The 24,880-nt window shown below is 34.6% G+C and overlaps 2 protein-coding genes across 7 annotated transcripts; both read left to right on the forward strand.

The window, feature by feature from the left end:
• Nucleotides 1–202: 202 nt before the first annotated feature.
• Nucleotides 203–11,459, forward strand: LOC128217184 (uncharacterized). Of its 2 annotated transcripts, none has more exons than XM_052924131.1 (8): nt 203–609; nt 5,689–5,920; nt 6,187–6,458; nt 6,661–6,807; nt 6,975–7,306; nt 7,460–8,710; nt 8,892–9,126; nt 9,815–11,459. In XM_052924131.1, the coding sequence occupies exons 1-8, from the start codon at nt 427–429 to the stop codon at nt 10,274–10,276; spliced, it is 3,114 nt and encodes a 1,037-aa protein (XP_052780091.1). In that variant the 5' UTR covers nt 203–426; the 3' UTR covers nt 10,277–11,459. The 2 variants fall into 2 exon arrangements, with proteins under 2 accessions (XP_052780091.1, XP_052780092.1); XM_052924132.1 differs by lacking the exon at nt 203–609 and adding an exon at nt 5,018–5,470.
• A 2,597-nt stretch (nt 11,460–14,056) lies between these two features.
• On the forward strand, nt 14,057–23,069 carry LOC128217341 (uncharacterized). 5 transcript variants are annotated; one of them, XM_052924438.1, is made up of 10 exons: nt 14,057–14,323; nt 15,254–15,309; nt 15,766–16,045; nt 16,839–17,067; nt 18,011–18,276; nt 18,361–18,507; nt 18,699–19,030; nt 19,137–20,378; nt 20,548–20,782; nt 21,806–23,069. In XM_052924438.1, exons 3-10 carry the CDS (start codon nt 15,860–15,862, stop codon nt 22,229–22,231), a joined length of 3,063 nt encoding a protein of 1,020 aa, XP_052780398.1. In that variant the 5' UTR covers nt 14,057–14,323; nt 15,254–15,309; nt 15,766–15,859; the 3' UTR covers nt 22,232–23,069. The 5 variants fall into 5 exon arrangements, with proteins under 5 accessions (XP_052780398.1, XP_052780397.1, XP_052780396.1 ...); XM_052924437.1 differs by lacking the exon at nt 15,254–15,309 and having other exon boundaries at nt 15,748–16,045; XM_052924436.1 differs by lacking the exon at nt 15,254–15,309.
• Nucleotides 23,070–24,880: the final 1,811 nt, after the last annotated feature.

Genomic DNA, 24,880 nt, shown 5'->3' on the forward strand with positions numbered 1-24,880 from the left:
TCCTCAATTTTGATTGAAGCCAGTGAATATACCCCCAAAGAATATGACAGCGTCAGTTAATTGAATACCAATCAACCATTTCAATAACCCTTTTTATATTTATAATCGTATTCCCAACTTATTCATATAAAACAAAAGAAAATAATACACCTATGAAATGGCATTTTGCTGTTCAAGCGATTGCTTATGTCATAAGGTGAAATAGAACATACATAGTTGCTTCCGTAAATATATAACCGAAAACTGACAGAGGCCGCAGATTGTATTGCAAATCTCCTCCGCGCTAGTCAGCACAAATAGTGTGTTTAACATGTATCTTGTAACTAGCTGTTAAACGGCGAAAGTAGCATTGTGTTATTGGAATAAAAACATTTAACAAGGGATGAAAGTTAGTCTGAAACAACGGCACAAACAGATTTGAACATTATGAAAACGGACGACGAGTATCCAAATCTTGAGGATATAAACGACCTTAATGATCTTTATGAAGCAATAGAACTCTGCGAGAAAATCGGACTGAATTATGAAAACAGAGAAACCCTGGAGGAACTCAAATCCCTACTCATGCTTGAGTATCATCGGAGAAAGGGCCACAAACCCTGCCAAGAGGTACGCAATTATTTCACAGCAAAGATTACTCGTTTGATTGGTGATGGTTTAATTTTCCAAGTATATTAGTATTTGTTAAAACATATTGTGTACAATATTAATGTTTAACAAGGGCGGAGCAAGAGGAGCGAACGACAGGGCAAACCATTCTTAGTTATCAATATTTAACTAATACAGGGGTCATCTTATTTACGATCGTACGACGGGATATCGTAAAATCAAAAAAAAATGTATTTTTTAGTGAGGTGTCACGATTAGAATTTAAAGCTTTGCTTGCAAAAACATATATTACACCCTTTGTCTAAACTGATCAATAAAGAGGCTAATAATAGAAATAGAGGCTATAACTACTCAGATGTATTAATTAGAAGAAGTGAGTGTACGATACTTGCTGTCATAAGATGAACCTTTGTTCTAACAAACTTACATTAATAATGCATATAACGTTGTCACTGCTGGTGTGTAAAAAAGAATATGACGTAGTTGTTAAGCGAAATGTCTTGACGATTAAGCGTGGACGCTTATAGGAGGTCAATTAGCGAGTTCGACGGCTATGCTATAGATTGTAATGGAAGTAGTATAGCAAGTGTTTGGTTTGACCACATTTGGGCCTCATTGTAACAGATATATCTCCCTATTTCGCTTCAAACTTTTGTTAAGGTCACACATGGGGATGTGAAAGGGTCAAGTCATAATGCAGCCATTGTAGGTCGCGTGCAGACCTTTATAAACATGAGGCGTATGGTTTGAGCACGTTTTTGCATCATGGTGCATTGTAACAGATACTGAGTTGGTTAAAGTAGGCCCAGGGGCGTAGTTTGACGAAACTATATGTGTAGGCCACTTTCTGAGGAGGGGGCGGGGTCACGAGGGCATGCATCCCCGGGATTTCGTTTTAGCTAGGTGGTCTTGGGTGCGTCTTAGCGTATATTTTTTGTTGTAAAAACATTAATGAGAGTAACGATATCAATATGTTTTACCTTAAATAAATGTTTTATGTAATGAACAGCGTCAAAGCGCAGACTACTGGTATGCAAATTTCGACAAATTATATACGTAATATTAATGTCGTATGAATGTGTATTTTAGTGAAAAGGAAAATGATGGATTTGAAATACCTGGTTTCCGATATATTAATTAAGTTTTTTATTGCAGATTTGGCATTTATATTTTTTTTCTTCTGAAAATTGTGTAGGCCGCGGCCTACACGGCCTATAGGAAGCTACGTCCCTGGTAAAGCTACTAGCTTTATTTACTCATGGATGTATTCACATTCAGCGTTTGCGAAACTACGCAGGAAGTGCACTGGGTTTTGCAGTGTCAATTCTTGGTGACGTAAACCTCTCTCATATTACGTATCATAAATATCCTGTATTCTACTAGGATAGGCCTTTTACATAAAAAAAAAACTAAATGCATTGATTCGGATCAGATTACTAGGTCTTCCTACAATAATGTAAATATGGTTTCTGTTGCAGAACAAAATAAAAGTAAATGATGCATTTTGTCTCAGCATCAACGTCAAAGTACAGGAATAAAAATACATTTTCGATAATGCTTTTTGTTTGTTTTGAATATGAAATTGTGACCGAAATAAAGGTCATCATCGAAATCCACACTAGTTTATTACCGGCAAACTTGACTGGGTCCCAAATGGCTTCGACGCGGTGATTCGACTGCTGAACTCTAATCACAGTCTTAATTACGCGACTCGTTCTTAAATGATTGATCCTTGCAACTCTTTCCTAAGCCCTTATTCCGAATGCTGTTTTAAAACTGTAATACCATATATTTTAACCAAAGAAAGAACTAACGTTCATATTTTATTTTCGCGATTTTACTTTTGGCAAATAACATTTAAACTGTTTGGAATATTTGGCGAGGATCCATTCTTAGCTTCAGTCCATTCATTTGGACACAGATATCAATTGGTATCAAATATTTGCAAAATAGCAAGCTACATGTATTACAAAAAGAGTGATATACTAGTAATATGTTGGCAAAAATCACATCAAAAATTGATATAAAACCTTGGCCCAAAGGCGTGCAAAATGTTTTAGGTGATAATAATGATTCAAAAAGTATCTAGCCGATTCAAGGCCAATTGGTCACCTGCCACAATTTTGCACATTCAATTGCGACCCATTCCAAAGGGTTGGTAATGCCAATAATTGCAACATTAAAGCAATGCAATTTTTGTTAAGCAATATGCAATTCAGTATCGACGGATAAGAGTATTCTTTTTATGAATGCAGTGGGAATTCCTTCACGCTACACTAATGTTCGAAAAGCACATACAACTGATTAAAGAATTATTTTCTCACTATTTTAGACACTAAATTACGAACTAATTACTTAATCTGAAACACCCCTTTTTTCTCCACGGCCTCATGGTTCGAAAGAAAGTAGGACCATTATGGCGTATTGATTGCATATTTAGGAATTATTAGCCAATAGAAATACAGGAGAGCGCTAAACAACTAGTGACCTAACTTTGACCAACAACTAAAATTAAATCTGCCTATAACGTCGGTTACTTTAAGGGTAAACGGAACTAAGCTCTAACACGAAAATGCCGCTTAAAGCTGCACTCTTACAGAGATATACCGTTTTTCAAACTTTTTTTTATTTTTTGTCTTGGAACGAGCAATTTTTTTTTTGCGTAAATATCTGCAAACCAGTGATGAAAGACTGTTGACAAAAAATCAGATAGCAGATTTTTATATTTCCTTTCCAAATTTAATGTTTTATGGCTTATACCGTTACTAACGGTTACTAACGGTTTAAGAAAGATGTTTAAAACATCAATTTGGAGCGGAAATATGAAAATCTGCGATCTGATCTTTTGTCATCAGTCTTTTATTACTGGTTTTCAGATATTTACGCAAATATTTGCTCGTTCCGAGACAAAAAAATATAAAAGGTGTCAAAACGTTCAATCTATGATAGTGCAGCTTTAATGGTATTATTTTTGTTTTCAAATTGTATCGTCTGCGTCACAGTGCAAGACGGAAGAGGCGACTAATCAATGTTGCATATGCATGAAACTTTTGATAACTGTTCAGGTGTATATGTCACACTTATTTCATTGACTTAAACTTGACTCGAAAACATAAATGCACGAGGATATGTATTAAGATGGTAATGCAACTAAATAAATGTGTGCATGTCCAATAATTCGTGCTGATCAAACAAAATGCAGCGATTAATGTTATATCATGTTTCTCATTCAAATGTAAGCGTTTCAATCTCCAAACATGCGATTATCACATGTTACATTGAAAACTTCCTTGTCCATGAACCAATCACATGGGAGAATGATTTAAAAGTTTTAAATTCAATAGACCGTTTGTAAGTTCCATTGTAAACGAAGTTTAAATAGAAATATAATAGTACGGGACAGTCTTGACAAAAGAAAGAAATATAATTATAAAAGGCAGAAATCGTTAATCATTAAACCTTAGTCTGTGAGCTTTTGTTGGGTAATTTGACGGCATTTGGAACTATTGATAAAATCAACTTGGTGTTTTTTTCATAACAGTAGTTTAATATTACGTAAAGTACTGCAATTATAATGCAATTGCTGAAAATTAAATAGGCAGTTACAATGGAAAATACTTGAAAAGACATATAATAATTGCATGCCATGGCATAAGTGCTATCAAAAGTATGATCATCTTCGTGCTTCAACTCTCTTTTTTATCACGACACTGATTGGCATGAGTATACCACATATTTACATGTAATAAAAATCAAAAGAATAAACCGAACTATTGAGTGTGATTAACAGGAACTCATCATTGCCAAGTTTAAAACCTTAATAATCGTCCCATAAAATCAATTCATTTTGAAATCAAATATAAGCTTTCGCAAACCAGGAAGTTGTACGTTTAAACGGGAATATTTTGTACTTATTTCAGTAAAGAATTCTACCAATGCAATAGAGCACATTAAATTTATTTGGGGAAAACGTAAACTGGGGTTTAAAGATCCCATGGAGAGGCAGCACCCACTCCATTCGAAGCAGAGCAGTTTATAATGCTATTACATGTGAAAAAGAAACATTCTTATGACCAAATACTAGAAAACGAAGTTAAAAAGGCAAATAATCATTACTTATATAGAGTTTAAAGGAGCGTGCGTTGGTTTTGAATACCACAAAATAAGTAGGAAGATATCCTTGTCAAGCTATGTCAAAGATCGTCAGCTATATCGATTTTATTTCAAATCGAAAGTTTTGCCAATAAGGAAGTTACAGATTGTAACTGAACTCTTTTGTGCTAATTTCAATAAAGTATTCTAACTAACATAATAGAATGAATTAATGCAAACAAGATGTATTCATTTCGTAAAAAACCCTCAACACTTACTGCACCCATTTCATTCCAAGTAACCAGTCTGTCTTGACAGGACATGCATAATTTTAGTTCAGTTTAGTGACTGACTCATAAGCTATACAAATCTTAATGTATAAACGTTTTAGATATTGCCATTCTTCACTTGGTAATTTAAACCATTACAAGTATGCGTTGCGCGCGTGTTTCATATATCAAAAACATGCGTTGGTCAAAGCATATGACTACTATTTAATAGCAACATAAGAAATATTTGATGTGTGATTCTTTACACTAAGTGCATTCTTCTTCAACAAATTGTTCTTGGTATAGAAGACAGAACCAAAATGATATCGAGAAAAAATATAACATCTGAGAAAATTGCAGAGGTGGAGGATTTGTTCACTGCGTTCGAAATATGTGATGAGTTTAATATACCATACGACGGACTTGATAATCTGGATCAATTTATTGAGAGGATATATCTTCATTATACAGCTCAGAACAAGGAGCTACCTATGAAAAGGGTTGGTGAATTATTAAGTACGAACCACAGGTGGTGATTTTGCGTTGCATGGTGTTTATAATATTATTATTTTAAATGGAAAAGGGTGGGTGGTTTGAGATTTGGGGGAGTTTGGTCGCTTAAGTCTGTACTCACAATTCAGCCTCTGGTTGACATTTGTGCAGATAAAAGATTAAAGGCAACAACTATTAAAATAATGCAGAGGTATATATGTTTCAGATATGCGAGTCAATGCTCAGGGATGGAGAAGAGGACAACAAAAAGAGGAGACAACTCGTGGATATGTTTCAGACGCTAGTCAGCATTGCAGAGCCTTCGGACGAAGACAGCGAGAGACACAAATTTGTAACCGACTTCCTTAGCAATGATGGAACAACCAAAAACATTATTGATGACTGCAATAAACGAATTCTTGAACTTGGAAAGCACGAGGCAGTTCTTCTGGTGGCAGGTTGGTTATCATTATTTAAAACTGTATGAATTGGCAAACACGTATATGAAAAACTTTTATTGTAAAAACACCCATAGTATCCTGCTTTTGAATAATTTCAAAGCATGTTTGTTGGCCTATTAACAGTGAACTCTGACCTGGATCGCTACTTTCATAAACAATTAAATGACTTAAAAAATAACAGTATTAAATCGTACTAAACATAACAAGAAGTTGTTTCACCTGATCTTTATATTCATATAAATGTACATATACTGTTTCAATAGGCGAAACTAGCAGCGGAAAGTCCAGTTTTCTTAATCTTTTGTTGGGAATGGAAATTCTTCCTACCAATACACTGCCCTGTACAACCATAATCACAACGATTAGATATGGACCTACGCCTTTGTTCAGAATTGTATACACCGATGCGGACAAAGAAGACTACGAAACAGAAGACTTGGAAGAATTTAAAATAATCGCATTTCCAAAAGAGAACAGAGAAAAAGACCACGGAGTACAAGAAGCTAAAGTTTACATGCCAATTGACTTCCTTAAAGTAAGTAATCAAAGCCTTACAGTGTAAACATCACTTTGTTTATCATATCTGTAAGCATATTGTTTGTAGCCTGTATATCGTCATATCACAGTGATTTAATAGGTATGAATATTTTAGTTACTATCTTTTTAAAGAAAATAAGACTTTAATGTCATCATTAACGTTTTTAAAAACCTAATGTTTGCCAATTTTACCATGACAGGGCGGACTTGTCCTGACAGACTCCCCGGGCATTGGTGAAAACGAATTTTTGGAGGAGTACTTGATCGATTTCATTTCAAAGAATGAGATTCTTGGGTTTATCTATATCATCTTTTCCGATAATTCTGGCGGTGTCAAAGAAGACAGGGTAAGTATTTTGAAAATTATTTTTCATTATTTAAATGGAGTTAAAATATGTTCTTCCGATGTTTCGAAAGCATTCATGAATTTTGGAATTTCAAATGTAGTTTGCATGCTTCTAAATGTGTCGTATAAAGAAGTGTGCCGTGAACATATGTAAATATATTATTCCAGTTAATGCAATTGCTGAAACTGATTATTGAGGCAAAAAAGAAAAGAGAAAACTCAATACCGTTTGACCCAAAAGCAGCTCTCTTCGTAGCAAACCGATTTGACGCGTTACCCGAAGAATCAAGGACAAGTGTAAAAGAACATATCCTTGAAAAGTTGAAAGGTTGTTACCCACAATTTGAAGACTCAAGTACAATTTTCTTTTCAACAAAAAACGCACAACGCGATGTAACAGCGCATCCCGATTACATCAATGACAACTACAAAGAACTTCTCCAGGGTTTTAGCAGGCTCTACTCGTATGTGTTGGAAAGGCGCCTCCGAGCATATTACAAGTTAGTATATTGCTCCAAACTTAAATACAAAACTTCAGTTGTTTGTGACCTTGTGCAATCAATTAGTCTAGTCGATGAAAATTATACCAGAGAGTGTTTAAAAGGCAATCATTTTGGATGTAATAGTTAAAATTAACATTTGATTTCTTTCAGGTGGATTGAATTTGTGCTCCATCGTATCAGCCACTGTCTAAAGACCGCAACAACGCGTCTTGCATTGAACCAACAGGAGAATGAAGAGCGTTCACGGAAACATCGCAAACGATTGAAGAAACTACAAACGGATACAGACACCGTGATAAAAGAGTTGAGAGCTGAAGTCGTTGTTCAAAGCCGCACCCTTTTTGACGAAGTTAAAGAGAACCTTGCTACGCCGATGTCTCGATTTCGTATTTGCTCTGCTTGGAAAGACGGAGAAATTCCAAACATCACATCTGACATCCACAATGCTGCTCATTGGATGTGGGTGAAACAAAGAGTCGACGATGCATTTTATGATAGGGTAATATCTGAAATGGAAGCATGGGCCAATGAAAAGCAAAAGATATCGATTGTTGAAGAAGCGATAGTTGCAAAAATACAAGAAAAACTGGGTATTTTGCAAGACGAAATCATATCATCAGAACATGCTCTAAAATCTTCAAGACAATCAGTCGCCTCCGCTGACAGTGTAAGACGGTCCTCTTCTGCCTTCAACAGCAGGCGTATGACCTTAAGACCGAACTTAGTTGAACTACCAATTAAGATGCCAACAAAACTTAACAAGCGCCTAAATCCATTTGCAGGTTTTGGAAGACGCAAAGACACTGCAAAGTTTGAAAAGAATCCAGTAGAGTGGACACAACATCGAGCAGAAAAGCTCTTGACCAAGTTGATTAAGAACAAAAAGGAGCATGGGGCTTCGAAAGGTACTCTTGACTTGTTGATGGAAACCATTTTGCAGAGGCCAATCGCTATCATCGACGTACTCGAAATGAAAATCCCATCAATCATTGAGGCCAATATGGACCTAATGGACACCCTTGAGGAAATGAGTTTAAGCCAAAGCCGAAATGCTTTCAAATACGAAAAGATGTTTGAAGACATTGAAACGCTGAAAAAAACTCTGATGACTTACGGAGAAGGATACGTGTTTGTCCATGACTTTAAATTAAATGAAGTTCGGATAATTACAGAGCAACAACCCAGCGGAAGTAGCATTTCGCAAACGTTTAGAGTGAGCAATATATTTGCAAGTAGAGCCGGATCATTCGGCACATCAGCAAGTATTATTCCACAAGGCCTATGGTCATGTTTGCATCCGGCCATGTTACAAAGAAGCGGAGAGGAATCGCCTATATCCATTCGAATCTACACAGCTTCTTCTGGTTTGACAAATACATGTCAAGAGGTAGCAAAACTGAGGTGAGAGTTTCTTTTTCTCAACCTCATATACGAAATTAATCAATATTTGACGACATGTTTATTTCATATATGGACGAGTATTTACAGTTATGTAAGTTGTTAAAGCAACACATTTTAATTGGTTCACTTTCTGTGTTTGAGGAGCACATGTCCTAACTTAATGGTTGCTCTTTACCATCAGATGCCTTCTGCACAAAGACGTCCACATTGCTGAATTTCTTGGTATTCACCACACGGATGCAGAGACGCCGGCGTACATTTACGACGGTCGACTGATTCCTCTTGCAAGGTACATGATGAAAACATCCTGCCCATACACGCGTATGCCAAGGATATTTGAAAGCATTGCAAGGGGCCTCAATCATATACATCTGAAAGGACTGGTTCATATGGAGGTGTCGTGTGAAACTGTCACGGTAAGCAAATTAGAATGGTAGCCTATGAGAGCATTTAATGGCCTTCCACATTGCAAAAGTAGTTTGAGATACCAAAACAAACAAAAAATAGTTTTGAGGTTCAATATTTAACAAGCATTTTGCTTATATCCGTTGCAACATGTGTAGCTGTAATTAGGAGTTGAGCAAATTCTACAAAAGAAGATTTTATCAGTTTTTAATCTTAAAACATTTACATTTTTTCCGGAAACGTCTTAATACAAAATTGATATATTTTTTGTGCTAAAATTGTCAGTACTTCCCAATCAACACTGTCTTGAGGCTTTGTGATGATTGCAGCTTTTAAAAGAAAGATATTTGCATTTTTAAGGAAATGAATTAAAACTAAACAAGACATGAACTTTTAAAACGTTTAGATTTTTTGGCCTTCCCCGCCCACATTTTCACTGTGGAATGCCCTTAAAACTGTTGTTTATGAATAGAAGTTCAAAAATCATTTTGAACTTATTGTAAGTAAACCAACAGGCAAAAAAGTACATAAGCAACAAACTGATCAACGCAAAGCTTTATTGAACTATGGATATCTGCAGATGTACTAACGCTTTAAATAATTAGCGGATATTAATAAAACAAACTCTAGTTAAACGCTAGGCATATTTTATGATAAGGATATAGAAGTAAAGCATATTAAATGTTTTGATTATTTAAGGTGGATGAGAGCGGCGAGGTTAAACTCACAGGTGCATGTGTACCAAGGAAAGCAACTTTACCACTGGACACCGACATGGCTGTTGGCAACTTTGTATACCTGCCATATGAAGTTCTGAATGGGGAAATTTACGTTACATCAGCTGATGTTTATGGATTTGGTCTTCTGATGTACGAAGTTCTCTTCGAAAGCAAGGCGTTCGGAAAAGAAAGGTCGTTTGCTTTCAACGATTTTTTGCGGAGTCTCGACCCTGAGAAGATGCTTGGGTTGAACACAGAAGGCGCTAAAAATCTGACCGAACAGACACTGAATCTGTTGCGGATCTGTTTGAAAAAGTCCGACTATGAAAGGTCCACAATAACAGCAGTGTTGAACGAATTATCTGAGATAGAAGATAAGTTGAGAGTTACTGGTAGTTCTAGAGCAATCTCGAGAAGGTTCACGGATGATCCGACTGTTTGACTTCGCTGATACATATGAACAAGGATCAGTCGCAAAATAAGACAATTAAACGAGTAACTACTTGATAACTAGAATGTATTGTGTTGTCCATTCTCTAATAAAAGCCATACTGAAGTTAATTTAAAGATAATAATGTTCAACAGTATTATCGCATACCTTAAAAGATGAGTGTACGATTTTGTATTGGTCTAGTTATTTTGTATTTACGTGTTCACTAAAATGGTTCAGTGTCGAATGCTGTTTGCTGACTGTTCAAGCATAGATTAAAATGTCTGGCAAAAAGGCATTCTTGAAACCGGTTTATATAGAGCAATGAGAAAATGTCTGGTCAGTACCGGGCTTCTTAAAGGATAAAGATAGAATAGAACCGTGAAGTTTCGGTAATTGCTTTTTAATTGGGAAAATAATCTCTCTTTTTTTCACATAAACATTCCATACAGTATTTCTTAAAAAATAAAACCTAGAGGTATACTGATTTATTTATTAATTTGCTGTTTCATTTCGTTGCTTTGTAGCATAAATAATTAGAATTAAGAAGAAGTCAAACATACATAGAGAACTAAGAAAAATAACTTGTATATAATGCTGAAACTCTTAAAAACGTCACATGATTTATTAATCTGTTTTTGTTAACTGTCTACAATTTAGTATTCAGTGTGTTTTTAGTTTCTATTGTCAAGTTAGCAAATCATTTTTATATTAAATTAATTTACCATTGATACATCGATTTGCACGCATCACCGGGAGCTGGCATTTTTTTTTATTTGCACTAAGGTTATGGAGTTGAAATTGAACCAATGCTAGGCAAGTTTTATTTTCTATTTAATATAGATATATAGATTTATCCTTTTTTTAATTTAGCACTCATCAAAAACGGATATAAATGAAAACACTATTTAATAAATAGTTTGCATGCCCTATCTCGCCTTAATCTGTATGCTGTGCATATCATGGAAGGTAAACCAAATGTCTTTAACCATTAAAGTTAATTGGATGAGCTTTGGTTTAAGATAAGGTGAATAAGACGGGACACATCATTACGTATATTTTGTTGTTGCATGATAGCAATGTGTATGTCTGTTTCATTCGAAAACTGCAAGTGTTTTGTTTATTGAATTCTTTTGTGATTCTTAAATCATTTTGACTGTTTCATTTTGAGCAAATAAAGATTTGAATAGAATAATCGTTAGTTTTAATATAATTTCAAATATGTACACATTGCCTATGTGAAGATGATCCGTTTTCGACATGTAACATGTTTTTGTTGATTACACCTTTCGGTTACAAATACATTAAACGCACAACAACTACATGATTGCACCAAAGACCTAGAAGATCCTTATTCTGTATAGTAATTCGATAATGTGTATTTTGTATTACCAATTTAAAATTGACTGCCGGTGAAGTGCATTATTGCATAAATAATTAAGATTCCACAGAGTTAAGTCATAAAGTTGAACTGATAGATTAAATTTTTTACGCGTTCTACTTGCAGCGTACTTAAATGTAAAGATGTCTGACATTGTAAACCGTCCATATTCATCCTTGTTGTTTTCAACTGAAATATTGCTAAAACCACACCAAATTAATGTTTCGTTTCATTGAACATGCACCTATCTCAAGGAAATGCCAAAGAGGTTATTTTATGAGTACTCATATTACCCACCAACACAAACTAAATGCCAAATGCGAGTATGAGGTCTATAAAATGATAGTTTGTGGAATGTTTCTTTTAAGTAACACTTAAAAGGGTGAATAACGCTGTGTTCGGGATGATCATCTAAAGTATAACATGGCAGCAACATTGACCTAAAATAAGTCCTATGTTTTTGCTTTCGACCTTACCTTTTTTAAACGAAACGGAAACTGTATTTTGATCTAAATTTCGGCCCTGGCTCCAATTTTTATTGACACAAAAGTTGTTATGGCCTTAAATGTTTTCAAGCAGGGTTGTTCCGGGGGCAAAATATTCCTTTTTACTGAAAAGTCGAATACTATGAGAAATATGTCATGTAAATATGGCTTTTCCACTGAAATCCTATGTAGACATGAAAGTTCGCTTGTAGGTTCGAATATTGTTTAATTAACTACAATATAGATTATCATTTCCATTAAAATGCTTCATTTCAAGAGCTATGTTATAACACCTCCAATGTGTGGATAGTGCCAATGAAGTGACGAAGGCGGACACAGATAGACAGTCAAACAATAACAACGTAGACCAAAACACATCAAGAACCATCATCTATATAATTCAACAATTTGAGTCATGGTTGTGTAATTAAGATTTAATTGTATCTAAACGAATGGTCATTAGCCGCTCCCTGCTTAGCACCCCTTGCTGGGGATCACGTGATTCTGGCGGGCAAATAGAGATAGGATAAGACCGGTTTCCAATTACTTAATTTTAATTTATCAGAAATAAATGGCAACAATAATATGTTCTAACTGGAGTTCACCTCCAAGACAAATTAGTTTTACTTCAATATTGACAACAGCTCACTTATTAATCAACTTATTCATTACATGTATTCAACGCCAGGATTCAGACACCAGTTACGAATGAATAATTACAGCCGGATTGCCAATTGTCGGCTTCAACTTATTCTTAATGTTCTTAATATCATTAAGTTGACATGCAAACCATCAATTTAAATACATTAACAAAACCAGCGACAACTTTCTTTTTAAATATTATATGATTTAAACAATGCATGTAACACACCCAAACACATTCCTCCAAATATAATAGATATAAACAATCTGCTAAAATCCCCTCCTCCTCCTCCTCCTCCTCCTTAATGTTCTGAATCACATCAGGTTGACACTTACCCTATCAGCTCTATTTGTGACAATCTAAAAAGGGATAATGTCCAAACTTTTATAAAAAATATTCACTGAAATCCGCAGAATTAAATCCACATGAAACCCGACCAGGGATCGATTCCCGGCTGGGCGCATGTGCGTTTGGTAAGTGGTCGCCAAGCCAGACAAGTAGGTTTACTCAGTGTACAGCGGTTTCTCCCACAACACAACATCACAACCTCGCGCAACAACATGCCAACGAGAGTAACTTAGCATTTGTTACTCTATACAAAATCGTTATTAAATATTTAATGTAGAATAATTTAAAAACATCCAATATTTTAGATATGTTCGACAATTGGTGAAACTTTTATAAAGTTATGTTAACTGTTTGAAGATACTTCAACCTTTTCAAAGACCACAGATCAGAGAAGTTCCCTCATATACAACATAAAATGTTCCAGTACACTACAAACATTCTCAGGCACTTTCTTTGAAAAAAAATTATCTTGCTAATTCTCAAACTTCCATGAATGTTATAAATAGAAAATTTTAGAAAACTATAAACAAATGAAACAAAAACATAACAAATAATAGTACAAATGGATTTTTTAAGATACTTATGGATGAAACATCATATGTTAAAGACAAGACAATTTGAAAGTATAAATAAGTGTACGTGTTTAGAAAATGCATATAACATAATATCTCGTTCTGTCTGAACGCCTTACGCCAAATGTATAAGAACCGTCCAAAACACCCTGATATATCATTAGAATTGCGGTGTAGAATATTGCGAGCTCGTCTGTTACTGTTTGGTTATGTGTGAATCAAGTAAATGCGTGTGTATTTGTATAGCTAATCATTTTTATTTACTTAAGATTGAATACTTGTCAAAATTATTCCAATAAATCACCTGAATTGATTTAATACATATCACATGGCTAAAATTACGATATGAAAAAAACTATTAGATTTCAAATCAGTCTGAAACACAATTTTGGGAAATCTGATTATGTAATGAACGCTAAAAGTGTTCTAACATTAATCGTAAAGTGTATTTTTAAAACTGTATTCAACATATTTTAAAAATGAGCAATAGTCATATAGAATATTCTAAACATTAACAGAGCGGTTATAACTTTATATTTAAATTTACTAAAGAACCGGGTGTGGAAGTCTATATGAAAGTGTTCAAGCAAGATACGGATGGTGGATGTGATGTGGTTGTTAAATAAAGAGGTAAATATGGTTATTATGTCGTATATTTTTATGATGGTATCATGTAGTCTTGACTTCTTGTTTTATGCAGTTTGACGAGTTATATCACAACAAGTTGTCAAAAGCATGAGGACTTATTACTTTTTAACAGGATATGCCAACCTTTTGTCGAAAAATAAGTTTAAACGTATTATGTAAAGCACATTTACCATAGCAATACAGTAAAAACACATAATCATAATTAAACCCTGTTTAAAGGCACAAGTACCCAAACTTTAACCATAACGAACATTATAACATGTGTTCATCTAAAGCAATTCGATATACATTTTATACATTTAAATTAATGTTGTTTGTCAATTGAATTATTTCTATTGTAGTTATAGAATTTTAACGTACGTTTTTAATTACAGGACTCGCGTATAACATGTATATTATGTTTTTTTATGATTACAGTTTCAGATCCATGTTTGATACATTTAATACGTATTTTCATGCGCATCATTTTTCTTCTTTGATTTACAATAAAACTTTTCATATGAAAAATAGGCAACACTATTTGGTCAAAAATGACTTCATCTATTTTATCTAATACTACTAGCACAGTTTGGAACCGGTCAGACGTACACGCATTGGTTCAATGTAAATTTTATTCTATTTTAACGTTATTGATTACGTTATGCATTTGTCCAAAACATGAGGAAAACAAAATATGACACAAAATTCGATCAAAAGTGATATTATATCTAATATACAGTTTAAACGCTGCGTCGATTGGTGTATTATCATCATACTTGAACATTTATTACTTTCTACCTAATTATGAGTGCTGATGTTAGGTTAGTACGGCTGTACTAAATTATTTGCTCGAAGATGCAGACAGCTGAAAGCTGATATAATATTCTATCTTGATTCCGTTTTTTGGACCAGTTTTGTTTTTCTTTTCATGAGAAAGTACCCCTGGTGGGAACTCACAATCCATTGGTTCGTCAGTGAGTTAAATCTAGGTACCTACATATAGTGGCAATGGGGAAAGTAAATCGTATTAAAAACAATCTATAACTGATTAACTGAATGCACTATTATACTAATGGCGCCGATATTATTCTGATTACGTCCTAATGTATGTAGGCCGCCGCATTAACCAATGACTTTTCATTTTAAAGCTCATTTTGCCTTTAACAATATCATGCATGTGTGCACAATAATCCAATTCCGATAATGTGGAATCAACGCTATGGCCATTGAATAATTGCCAGCTAAAATTTTTATTGAAATCATTTTTCCTTTTCATTTATATGAATACAAATGGATAATGTAGACTTCTATCTAATTATGCAATTATGCAATTGTGCAACTGCGGTTAATATTACATTATTTCAAGTATGGAAATTATAATATTACATATCCATTCATTTTTTTGAAATTATTTATTTATTTTTAAGGAGATTTATTGTCTGCAGGTATTGATGCGAATTTCACATTAGCCATGATAATGGAACAAAAAGAGCTTCTATTAGTAAAATAGCAAAGTGAACCGAAACATAGTTTAATGCTATGGCGCAGATGAGGGATAGAGTGTTGCACATCAGTGATATAGAGAAGGTTGATGATGTGATGGACGGGATGAAGCTATGTGAAGACTATGGCATCCCTGATGATGGACTCGAGAGTTTGGAGGAATACCTCGAGAGGCTCCATCTTCATTACAACTCACAGACTCAGCAAGACTATAAAGCCATGGTTTGAATATAATTCATATTTCTATTTTGTTTTATAACACTAATTAGTTACTTTGCATCAATGCGTTCTTAAAAATGTTTTGTTTTATTATTCTGTAACTCAATATTTAAGCCCTGTCATAAGCGTTTTCTTTTAAAATGGATATAAACAATATATTCAATGTTATGCACTATTACCCACTAAAAGATCGCCTTGCAAGGCTGTGAAAGAGGAAGTGTTAGACAAACCTGAAAGGCAAACAAAACAACTGCGTTATTCAAATTAAACTATTGATTTACACGAGTGTGATAATTGTTATAAATATTTGTGCAGCTAAAAGATCAAATAATTTCATGCGCTTCTTTAAACAATTTGGCAAGATGCGTTTTATAGTCTGTTTAATTAATCTTAAATCAAAAGTCTTACAGTTTACGTTGGAACGTTTCAGCATATTCATAATGAACGGAACTGAAACACTTTCGCGCCGCCCCCTTCCCCCCAAGAAGACAATGCGATTGAGCACTGGAAAGCCGCCGGACTAACCCCATTTTTTTTATTTCTGTTTAACCCGACCCTTTCAATGCAGTAAACCCATCCATTTCCAAAAGCTATAAAAGCTGGGAATATCAAAACTGTTGACGTGTGTGCCTATCGTCCATTGTATGTTAGGATTTAATTATTATGCCTTTGAACATGCTCGTTATGAACATTGGTTATGTCAATTGCATTATAACCAGTTTCCTTGAATTTTTACTTGGAAGCAAACTGAAAAGGAGGACCGGAAATTCATTTTGATATATCTTCTGTAAATCAGACTTTTAGGTCAATGAAGAAAACTCGAAAAGAAGATAAGCTTAAGAGAGATCAGTTAATCGACTTAGTGAAACATTTATCATCCATTGTGCAATCTTTCGACAACACCGACGGATTCCATTTTCTTCAAGACTTTTTGAGCAAGGAGGGTACAACATCAAATATTGTGCATGACTGTGAGGAGCACGTGAAACAACTGACAAAGGATGAAACAATTATACTTGTTGCAGGTACATTTGTTATATATATAATCGTATGTAGTGACCTGCTTATGAAACCTGCATTAAATAAAAATATGGCTTTCCTCCAAATAACTCTTTTCACATATATATTTGGATTAGTTTAAACATTATTTATGCACAACGATTGTTGAGAAAGTTACGCTAACTTATACTAAGTCACTCTCGTTGGCACGATGTTGCTCGATAGTGTGGTTATATGTTGTATGGGAAACTGGAGTACCCGGAGAAAACCCACTTGTCTGGCTTGGTGACTACTAACCAAACTCACATGCGCCTAGGCGGAATATATTTGAAGTGTTATAATCATTGACAGGTTTTATGTACAGTTATATTTAATTTATGAAAAGAAAAAGAAACACAAAAAAACAGATCTGTTTGAAAACATTTTTATAAAAGATATGTTTTTAAAATTAAAATTGTAAAATTACTCCAAGCTAGAAACAATAAGCAAGATGATCAGCGAATAGCGTTGTACAGAGTACATTGCGATGTTTTGCATTGAACCTGTTTTCCTGAGACGCGAAGCCTACATTTAGTTACCCTTCTGATCAAGTTGCTTCATGTCTGTGGCACAGTTTGTTATAATGCGTTCGAAATGCAAGAGACTACTTGTACGTGTAGTTGAGGATATACGTGTGTACTTTTTTGTGCAGTGTACACGTTTTGATCTACATCTACGATCGCACGAGGAAAATGATTAATGCGATAACAGCGGGTCTGCAAGTTCATTTTTGTAGAGAACGTTCACTATTCAAATAAAACTATCAAAACTGATATCTAATTCTGTAAGAATATTTACATATTGATTGATGTACAATTCAAAACTATTATAACCGGTTATCAATTATTAAATTATAACAATGAAAATATTAGTTGTTTGAAATTACCGCAAAGTGCTATTTTAGCCGACACATGATATTCTTTTGTTCAGGTGAGACCTCAAGTGGGAAGTCTAGTTTTCTCAACCTCTTGCTTGGTATTGAAGTCCTGCCAACAAATACTTTAAGTTGCACCTCTATTATCACAACAATACGCTACGGAAAAAAACAAGAATTCAAGATTAATTACAAAAACGGATTACAATATTCCACTGACAAAATCGAAGAATTCCAAAAGATTGCCTTTCCAAAGGAAAATCGAGATGAGGACCATGGGATACAAGAGGCCGAAGTGTATATTACAACTGATATTTTAAAGGTAATTCTCATTATACTTTAGAGCATTCAGTTTCAGTTCAATGTCAAAAAAGCAAATATTCCGAGATTACTTTCCTCATTCCAGTGTGGCATTGTCCTTGTTGACTCACCAGGAATCGGTGAAAATGACTTCTTGGAGCAATATTTGATTGATTTTGTCTCGACGAATGAGATAAACGCTTTCACATACTTGATATTCACCGACAATCATGGAGGAGTGATAGAAGACCGGGTAATTTTTAATTATTTTTTTGACCTTATATGATTTAAAATTATATCAGGTGGGGCTCTCTATAAGGGAAAGTTTCGCGTAAAATATGTTCAGAGTATTAAAATTCCAGAGTCTTTGTGGTAATATCAAGAAATAAAAAAAGTATTATCGATGATGGAATGTGACACGAAAGTAATTTTTTGCATTTCCAGCTCCTTCATCTCTTGAAAGTTATCATCCAAGAAAGAAAGAAAAAGGTGCATTCCATCCCATTTGATCCTCAGTCGGCCCTCTTTGTGGCAAACAGATTCGATAGAGTGCAAATCGAGTACCAGGCCGAAGTCAAAACTCACATAACTGCAAAACTAAAGGGATGCTATCCCCAATTTGACAGTACAAGACTTGTGTTCTTCTCAACATTACACGCCAAAAGAGACGTAGACGCTGATGAATCGTATATAAATGAGCATTTTAAAGAACTGCTGTTAAAGATAAGCACACTTCATTCTCATGTTTTGGATACAAAAATACGTTTTCATTACAGGTAACGAACCCTTTTTCTTTAAAACTCAAGTTCATAAAATAGTTTTTCTTTTATATTCTGATGATCTCTTCATTTAACACTTGTGTGGTTTATTTTCATTCTGTAGATGGATGGCCCACATTTTGCACAGAATCCAACATTGCCTGAAAACGTTGTCCTGTCGACTCTCAATGACGCAAAAGGATAGTGCTGACCGGACACTGAAGCAACGACAACGGCTGAAAACCCTTCAGAATGAGAGTACAAAGGTCTTAAACGATGTGAAAGCAACCATAGACGAAAAGAGCAAAGTTGTAAGGAGAGATGTTGTGAAGATCCTCACTTTACCTGCCACAAAACTCCGACTTTGCTCCATCTGGAAGGCCGGAGAAATACCCGAGATAACTGACATCTCGAGACCTGCACATTTGGAGAGGATCAAGAGATGCATTGACGATGCTTTCTTTGACAGATTGTTTAATGAAGTAGAAGAATGGGAAGAAGAGGAAAATGCAACATTAGCAAACATTGAAGAACAGCTTTCAGCAAAGCTTCAAGAAGGTCTTAACTTTCTTCGCGATAAGATATTCACATCCGAAGCCTGTATGAGAAGATCTGATGTATCTAACTCATCCAGTAACAGCTTATCTGATAGCAGATCCTCACGCGAGTCAGGTACACGAGATTGTCTTTTAGAGCTACCGTTACAGATGCCACGAAAACTCAAACATCGATTACATCCTTTCAGGAGTCTTTTATTTCAGCATGAGTCGAAAACGTATGTTCAAAATCCTGAAGAATGGGCACACAGACGAGCAGAGAAACTTCTCAATAAGATATTAATGAATGAAAGGGCGAAAGGATCTACAAAAGGCACCTTAGACATCATTGTGGAAGTTTTCATGCAAAGACCTCTTCACATTTATGAATCTTTAAAAGAGAAAGTACCTTCCCTTATCGAAGCGAACATGGAGTTGACGTACGCTCTTGAAGAAATGGTGTTAAACCATCGACAAAATGCTCGGTTGTACATGAAAGGGGTTGAAAAAATTGAATATCTAAAGATGTCACTGCGATTGTATGGTGATGGATGCTTGTATGTTAATGACTTCAAAGATAATGAAATAAAAGTCAAGACCATTGTCAAACCAAACGGTATCGCACTAAGTAACTGCTCCAGATCAAGCATTTTCTTCGAAAGTTACCATGAAAGTGAATCCGATAAACCAGCCTGTGATGTAAAAGGCATGTGGTCCTGCATACTACCTGGGTATGTACAACAGGCTTCGCAGGCAAGTGATGTTGCAATAAGAATGTACACAGAGGCAGCTGGAGATATTGACTCTTGCAGGGAGGTAGCAACAATCAGGTTTGACTAGACTTGTTTCTATAGTTTTTCGCATAAATATTAAATTTAGCAACTTATCTGTTAGTATTCATAAGATTGCATTAACATGATATTGACAATTACAAAGCATTCTAGAGGAGTAGCAATGCGTGTTTACGTTGAAATGTTTTATATTTATATGTTTCTGTAGATGTTTGACGCATAATGATTACCACATCGCCTCATTTTTGGGGATCCATTTCCTTGACACAAGTTTACCAGTGTACATATACGATGGGGCACTTATATCCCTTAACAATTTCAAGAACATGAAAAAGTGCAGCAGATCCCAGATAAGAAACATGATTACCAACATTGCTCAAGGTTTAAACTACTTGCACATGAATGGCCTTGTGCACATGGAACTTTCGGAAGACATGGTGACGGTAAGGAGACTTACATAATACATGATAATTATGAATCGAAATGCAATGGGAATCAAAGGGACAAGACCAGTAATTGATCATGTTCAAATGAACCAAATACTGCAGCGAAACAAATTTCAAACAAGACAACTTATAAATTATATCATATCGTAATCCGCAAAACACCTTTATGCAATGTTAAACAATTGTAGCATTTGGTTATTCCGTGAACTGTTGATACAAATACACAATGCAAATAAAAGCTCTATTCTGTTTCACAATGACAATATTATTAATAATAATGTACCTACATTTGGACCCTGAAGTTCAATAGAACAATAGTTAAGTTATATGTTCACCTCGGAATAAAGTGTGACTTTTTCTTGCCCTGTACTACAAGTGTTAATGACGCATGTGTGAAAATGCGGGATACCTCTCTGAAAATTAGTGAGTTATACCCTTCGAAACTCAACCCGCTTACAGCATTGACTTTATACAATTATATCGTTATTCTAAAAAAATGATTTAAAAAGAATCGAAAGGTTTCACAGACTTTGTTACAAAAATAATACAAGATCTCGCAAAACTGAAACCACAGATTTTACATTATGCGCACTGGGAACCGTTTCCCCTCAAACTAAGGGACACTACTGCTGCTGCTCGATAATAGCCCGTAAGCAGAGTGTTAGGTGCGCTGGAAATCTGCGCAAAGTCATCACAAATACACAGTACAAAACATCGGGGCGCTATTCAAAATCGTCGACTTCAAAGGCAATATTTTAGCAGATATTAACAGTTGTTTAAGGGTTCCAACAATTTATAATCCTTAAGGTTAAATTGCCACACTATATTTTGTCATAAGGGCATTTTACAGAACATGAGTGAGTCCCTTACTGACAACGGAATTTAGGCTGCTCTTTCAATACTTCAGACGTGTTTCGTGCATATGGGATCATCTTTCATCTATATATTATGCAAAACAAACAAATTTAATGCCTGATGTATTTTATGATGTCTTTAATCATATCAGATTGTTATATCTAGGTAAACGCAAAAGGCGATATTAGACTCACGGGCGCCTGTATACCAAGATTACCAACTTTTCCAGCAGACAAAGATTCGTGTCGAATTGGGCGCTACGTTTACTTCCCCTTTGAAGTGTTAAACGGGCAAATTTACACGAGATCATCAGATGTTTATAGTTTCGGTCTTTTGATGTTTGAAGTTTTGTTCATGAAAAAGGCGTTTGATGACCACAAATTGTTGTCATTCAACGAGTTTGTGGAATCTTTTGATCCGGAACACAATTTGCATTTGCATCATGGAGTTAATCTTTCCTGGCCAGAACGGACATTGAGTTTGATCAAACTTTGTCTAAAGAAAACAGAGTTTGAACGGTTGACGATGGCCACTGTCGTAGAAGTACTTTCGGACACTGGAGTACACACAAATGGGTTCATTGCTTCGTGAGGTTATATATGATTGCCTAGTTGGACACTGACTTGAATGTCTTACAGAAACACGCTTTTCATCTGCCATATCATTGTTAATTGTTAATGATATGATGCATTAAACCGATCAGTTTGTTCTGTTATTGCATTGTTTCTTGATTTATATGTACAAATGCCTGTCATTAATTGTCCAATTGTATATTTCTAATATCTTCATATATAAGACCATAAGTTACAATTTGTTAAATGAACAATGTATTGCAAAGTGATTACAACAGTACATGACGTTTTTCCGTTTCTGTTGAGGTCACGTTCGCCGGAAGTAGTATTTTTTCTAGTAACGTTGTACAGGTTACTAACTCATTGTTTAAATCTGTTATAAAACATTTACACTTTAGATACCATTTTTTATTACAAATGAGTAAGTAATGAGTGTGATTTTTATCTTCGTCTAGGATCTTGGTCTGAAGCAGATACCTTCAGAAAGCATGCACTTTTGTTTATTTTATGCGGTATCTTGTAACATTTCCTTTCTGTAAATATTAATCTAATCTTAAATTAGTACTGTATAGTGAATATTATGTGGATACACTTACTCTCATTGATATGTTGGACTTTACTGCTCAATTCAAGTACATTTTTAAAACTGTTCAATCACATATTTCCTAAGTTTAATTGTATTTCATTCTATAAGATTATGCGATAGATGATTGTAAATAAACTGTAACTCACCGATTATCAAATACTTTTTTACGGTTTATTGCCGATGTAAACAAAGATATACTTAATTGGTTGTGTTAGTTTATTTGCCGGTACAATTAAGCATAGAGTGGTTCAATAAATTGGATACAATATCATTATTGTAATTTGTGTAATAATGGTCATTTGTTTAAGGGTTTTTTTTCTCAACCAGTCCAGCAATTGTTGTTGCAAAGGTTACCCCCCCCCCATCCCCCACCCCCCCCCCCAAAAAAAAAACAACAACAAACAAACAAACAAACACACACACACACACACACAAACAAAAAAACAAAACAATACTTATTCAGTTATCAAAAATTCTTATCAATATATCCTAAAAGGACGAGGCGAAGTACTGGTGACTTATGATATTGTATTATAAATTATTGTATTATAAATTATGCTTTTTGCGTAAAACAAAATGTATGTGTACCCAAACACTGGGGGGATGATGGAGTCAACACAAACAACAAACTACGCAACGCAATTGGTTTGTGTGAAAAAACAATTTTTTGTTCAAAAACACTGACGTCTATATGGTCTATATGATGTTGCTATTAATTAATTACTTAAGGTTATTTAGGTGAGGTTTTGGGTCATATTAAGAAAATTTATTTTGTAGAAACCCAAGCAGATGGCGCTTGGGAGGATAAAACACTTTTTGTGTTCAGTATTTTCAAATAATTAGCTCAATGCATTAGTATGTGTCCATTGCATCAAACACTTTTTATAGACAAAGTGTTATATGTGTAACTCTGTATCATTTTATTGACGGAAATGTTGTAGCTCTAACAAGTATCAGAACAATCACGTTTAAGGTATCCCACCAACACACAAGCTAGTTTTCAACAGTAGCCACAATTATAAAACCTTGATTAGTTGTCCATAGGTTATCGTTTGGCTTTTTGCACATTTCAATGATGCAATAATTGCTAATAATGATTACGTTAGCCTAGTGCCATTTAACCGGATTTATGTTTAAACTTTTGACTTCTGAGCTTGTTTCTGTAGTTTTTCACATAAGTTTGGATAATAGTTGACTCAATAAAAACACTGAAGCTCACTTTTATCAAATTAAGTAACTAAGAATTAGTTCGACCGACGAATCGTTCGTTGCCTGTAATTATGGCTAAATGTTATTTCGTCTTTATTTGATCATTTAATGATATAATAACGTAATTACATTTTATATGCAAATGCGTGTATATGACTGCGAAAATTATGTACATGTATGGCAACTAACTCATCCAGAATGAATTGCAATAATGGAAAGAGGATTTCTTTTTATAACATCATTTGAACTAAATAAACCTACCCATTAATTGACTTTTCGTTTTGTATTTCATTGCAATAACTTAGTTACATTTCTTTTAGCATTCTCTTTTATTGCAATGCCAGGGTAAGGAATCTCTTGACTTCGACAAAAGTAGAAAAATAGCATAGTCTTCATAAGGCTTCAAAGATCTTCATATCTTTTCCATCAAAAAAGTTGTTTATAAATTAACGCCACTTGTTTGTTTACATCGGTTGTGTCCCGTGGTGACCCATGTGACAACCCATTTGAAGTCACGTGATTCCTCACCCTGAGTACCTTAATAATAAGTAATAAGTAATAAAACCTCAACTTAAAGTTGATAATAAAGTTGAAATGTCAATTATTTAAATCTGAATAGAGTAGCTTGAAGAATAAAAAGTAAGTCATTGGTGGTTAATCAACCGTCTTAGAATGCCTTATTAAGACAAGACAATAAAAAGTTCATATTTTTACATAGTATCTTAGATGGTTCATTTTGATAATTTGTAAATAAAAAATAAAAATCACACTAAGACGGCCGTGTTCGTATGTCGGATATATAATATGCCTCTGGCATTGTATGATCATTTCGTTATAAACCATTTTAGCAAAGAGTTGAAAGCCATTTTAAAT

Source organism: Mya arenaria, chromosome 14 (genome assembly GCF_026914265.1).
Source record: "Mya arenaria isolate MELC-2E11 chromosome 14, ASM2691426v1".
In the NCBI taxonomy this organism is placed as follows: domain Eukaryota; kingdom Metazoa; phylum Mollusca; class Bivalvia; order Myida; family Myidae; genus Mya; species Mya arenaria.

Bases quoted from the DNA above. Each gene is read 5' to 3' on its own strand.
- LOC128217341 (XM_052924438.1), top strand. From the start codon at position 15,860: ATGGCGCAGATGAGGGATAGAGTGTTGCACATCAGTGATATAGAGAAG. The intron at 17,068-18,010 runs GTACATTTGTTA...TCTTTTGTTCAG, and splicing joins AACAATTATACTTGTTGCAG to GTGAGACCTCAAGTGGGAAG. The intron at 20,783-21,805 runs GTAAGGAGACTT...TGTTATATCTAG, and splicing joins TTTCGGAAGACATGGTGACG to GTAAACGCAAAAGGCGATAT.
- LOC128217184 (XM_052924131.1), top strand. From the start codon at position 427: ATGAAAACGGACGACGAGTATCCAAATCTTGAGGATATAAACGACCTT. The intron at 6,459-6,660 runs GTAAGTAATCAA...TTACCATGACAG, and splicing joins TGCCAATTGACTTCCTTAAA to GGCGGACTTGTCCTGACAGA. The intron at 9,127-9,814 runs GTAAGCAAATTA...TGATTATTTAAG, and splicing joins TGTCGTGTGAAACTGTCACG to GTGGATGAGAGCGGCGAGGT.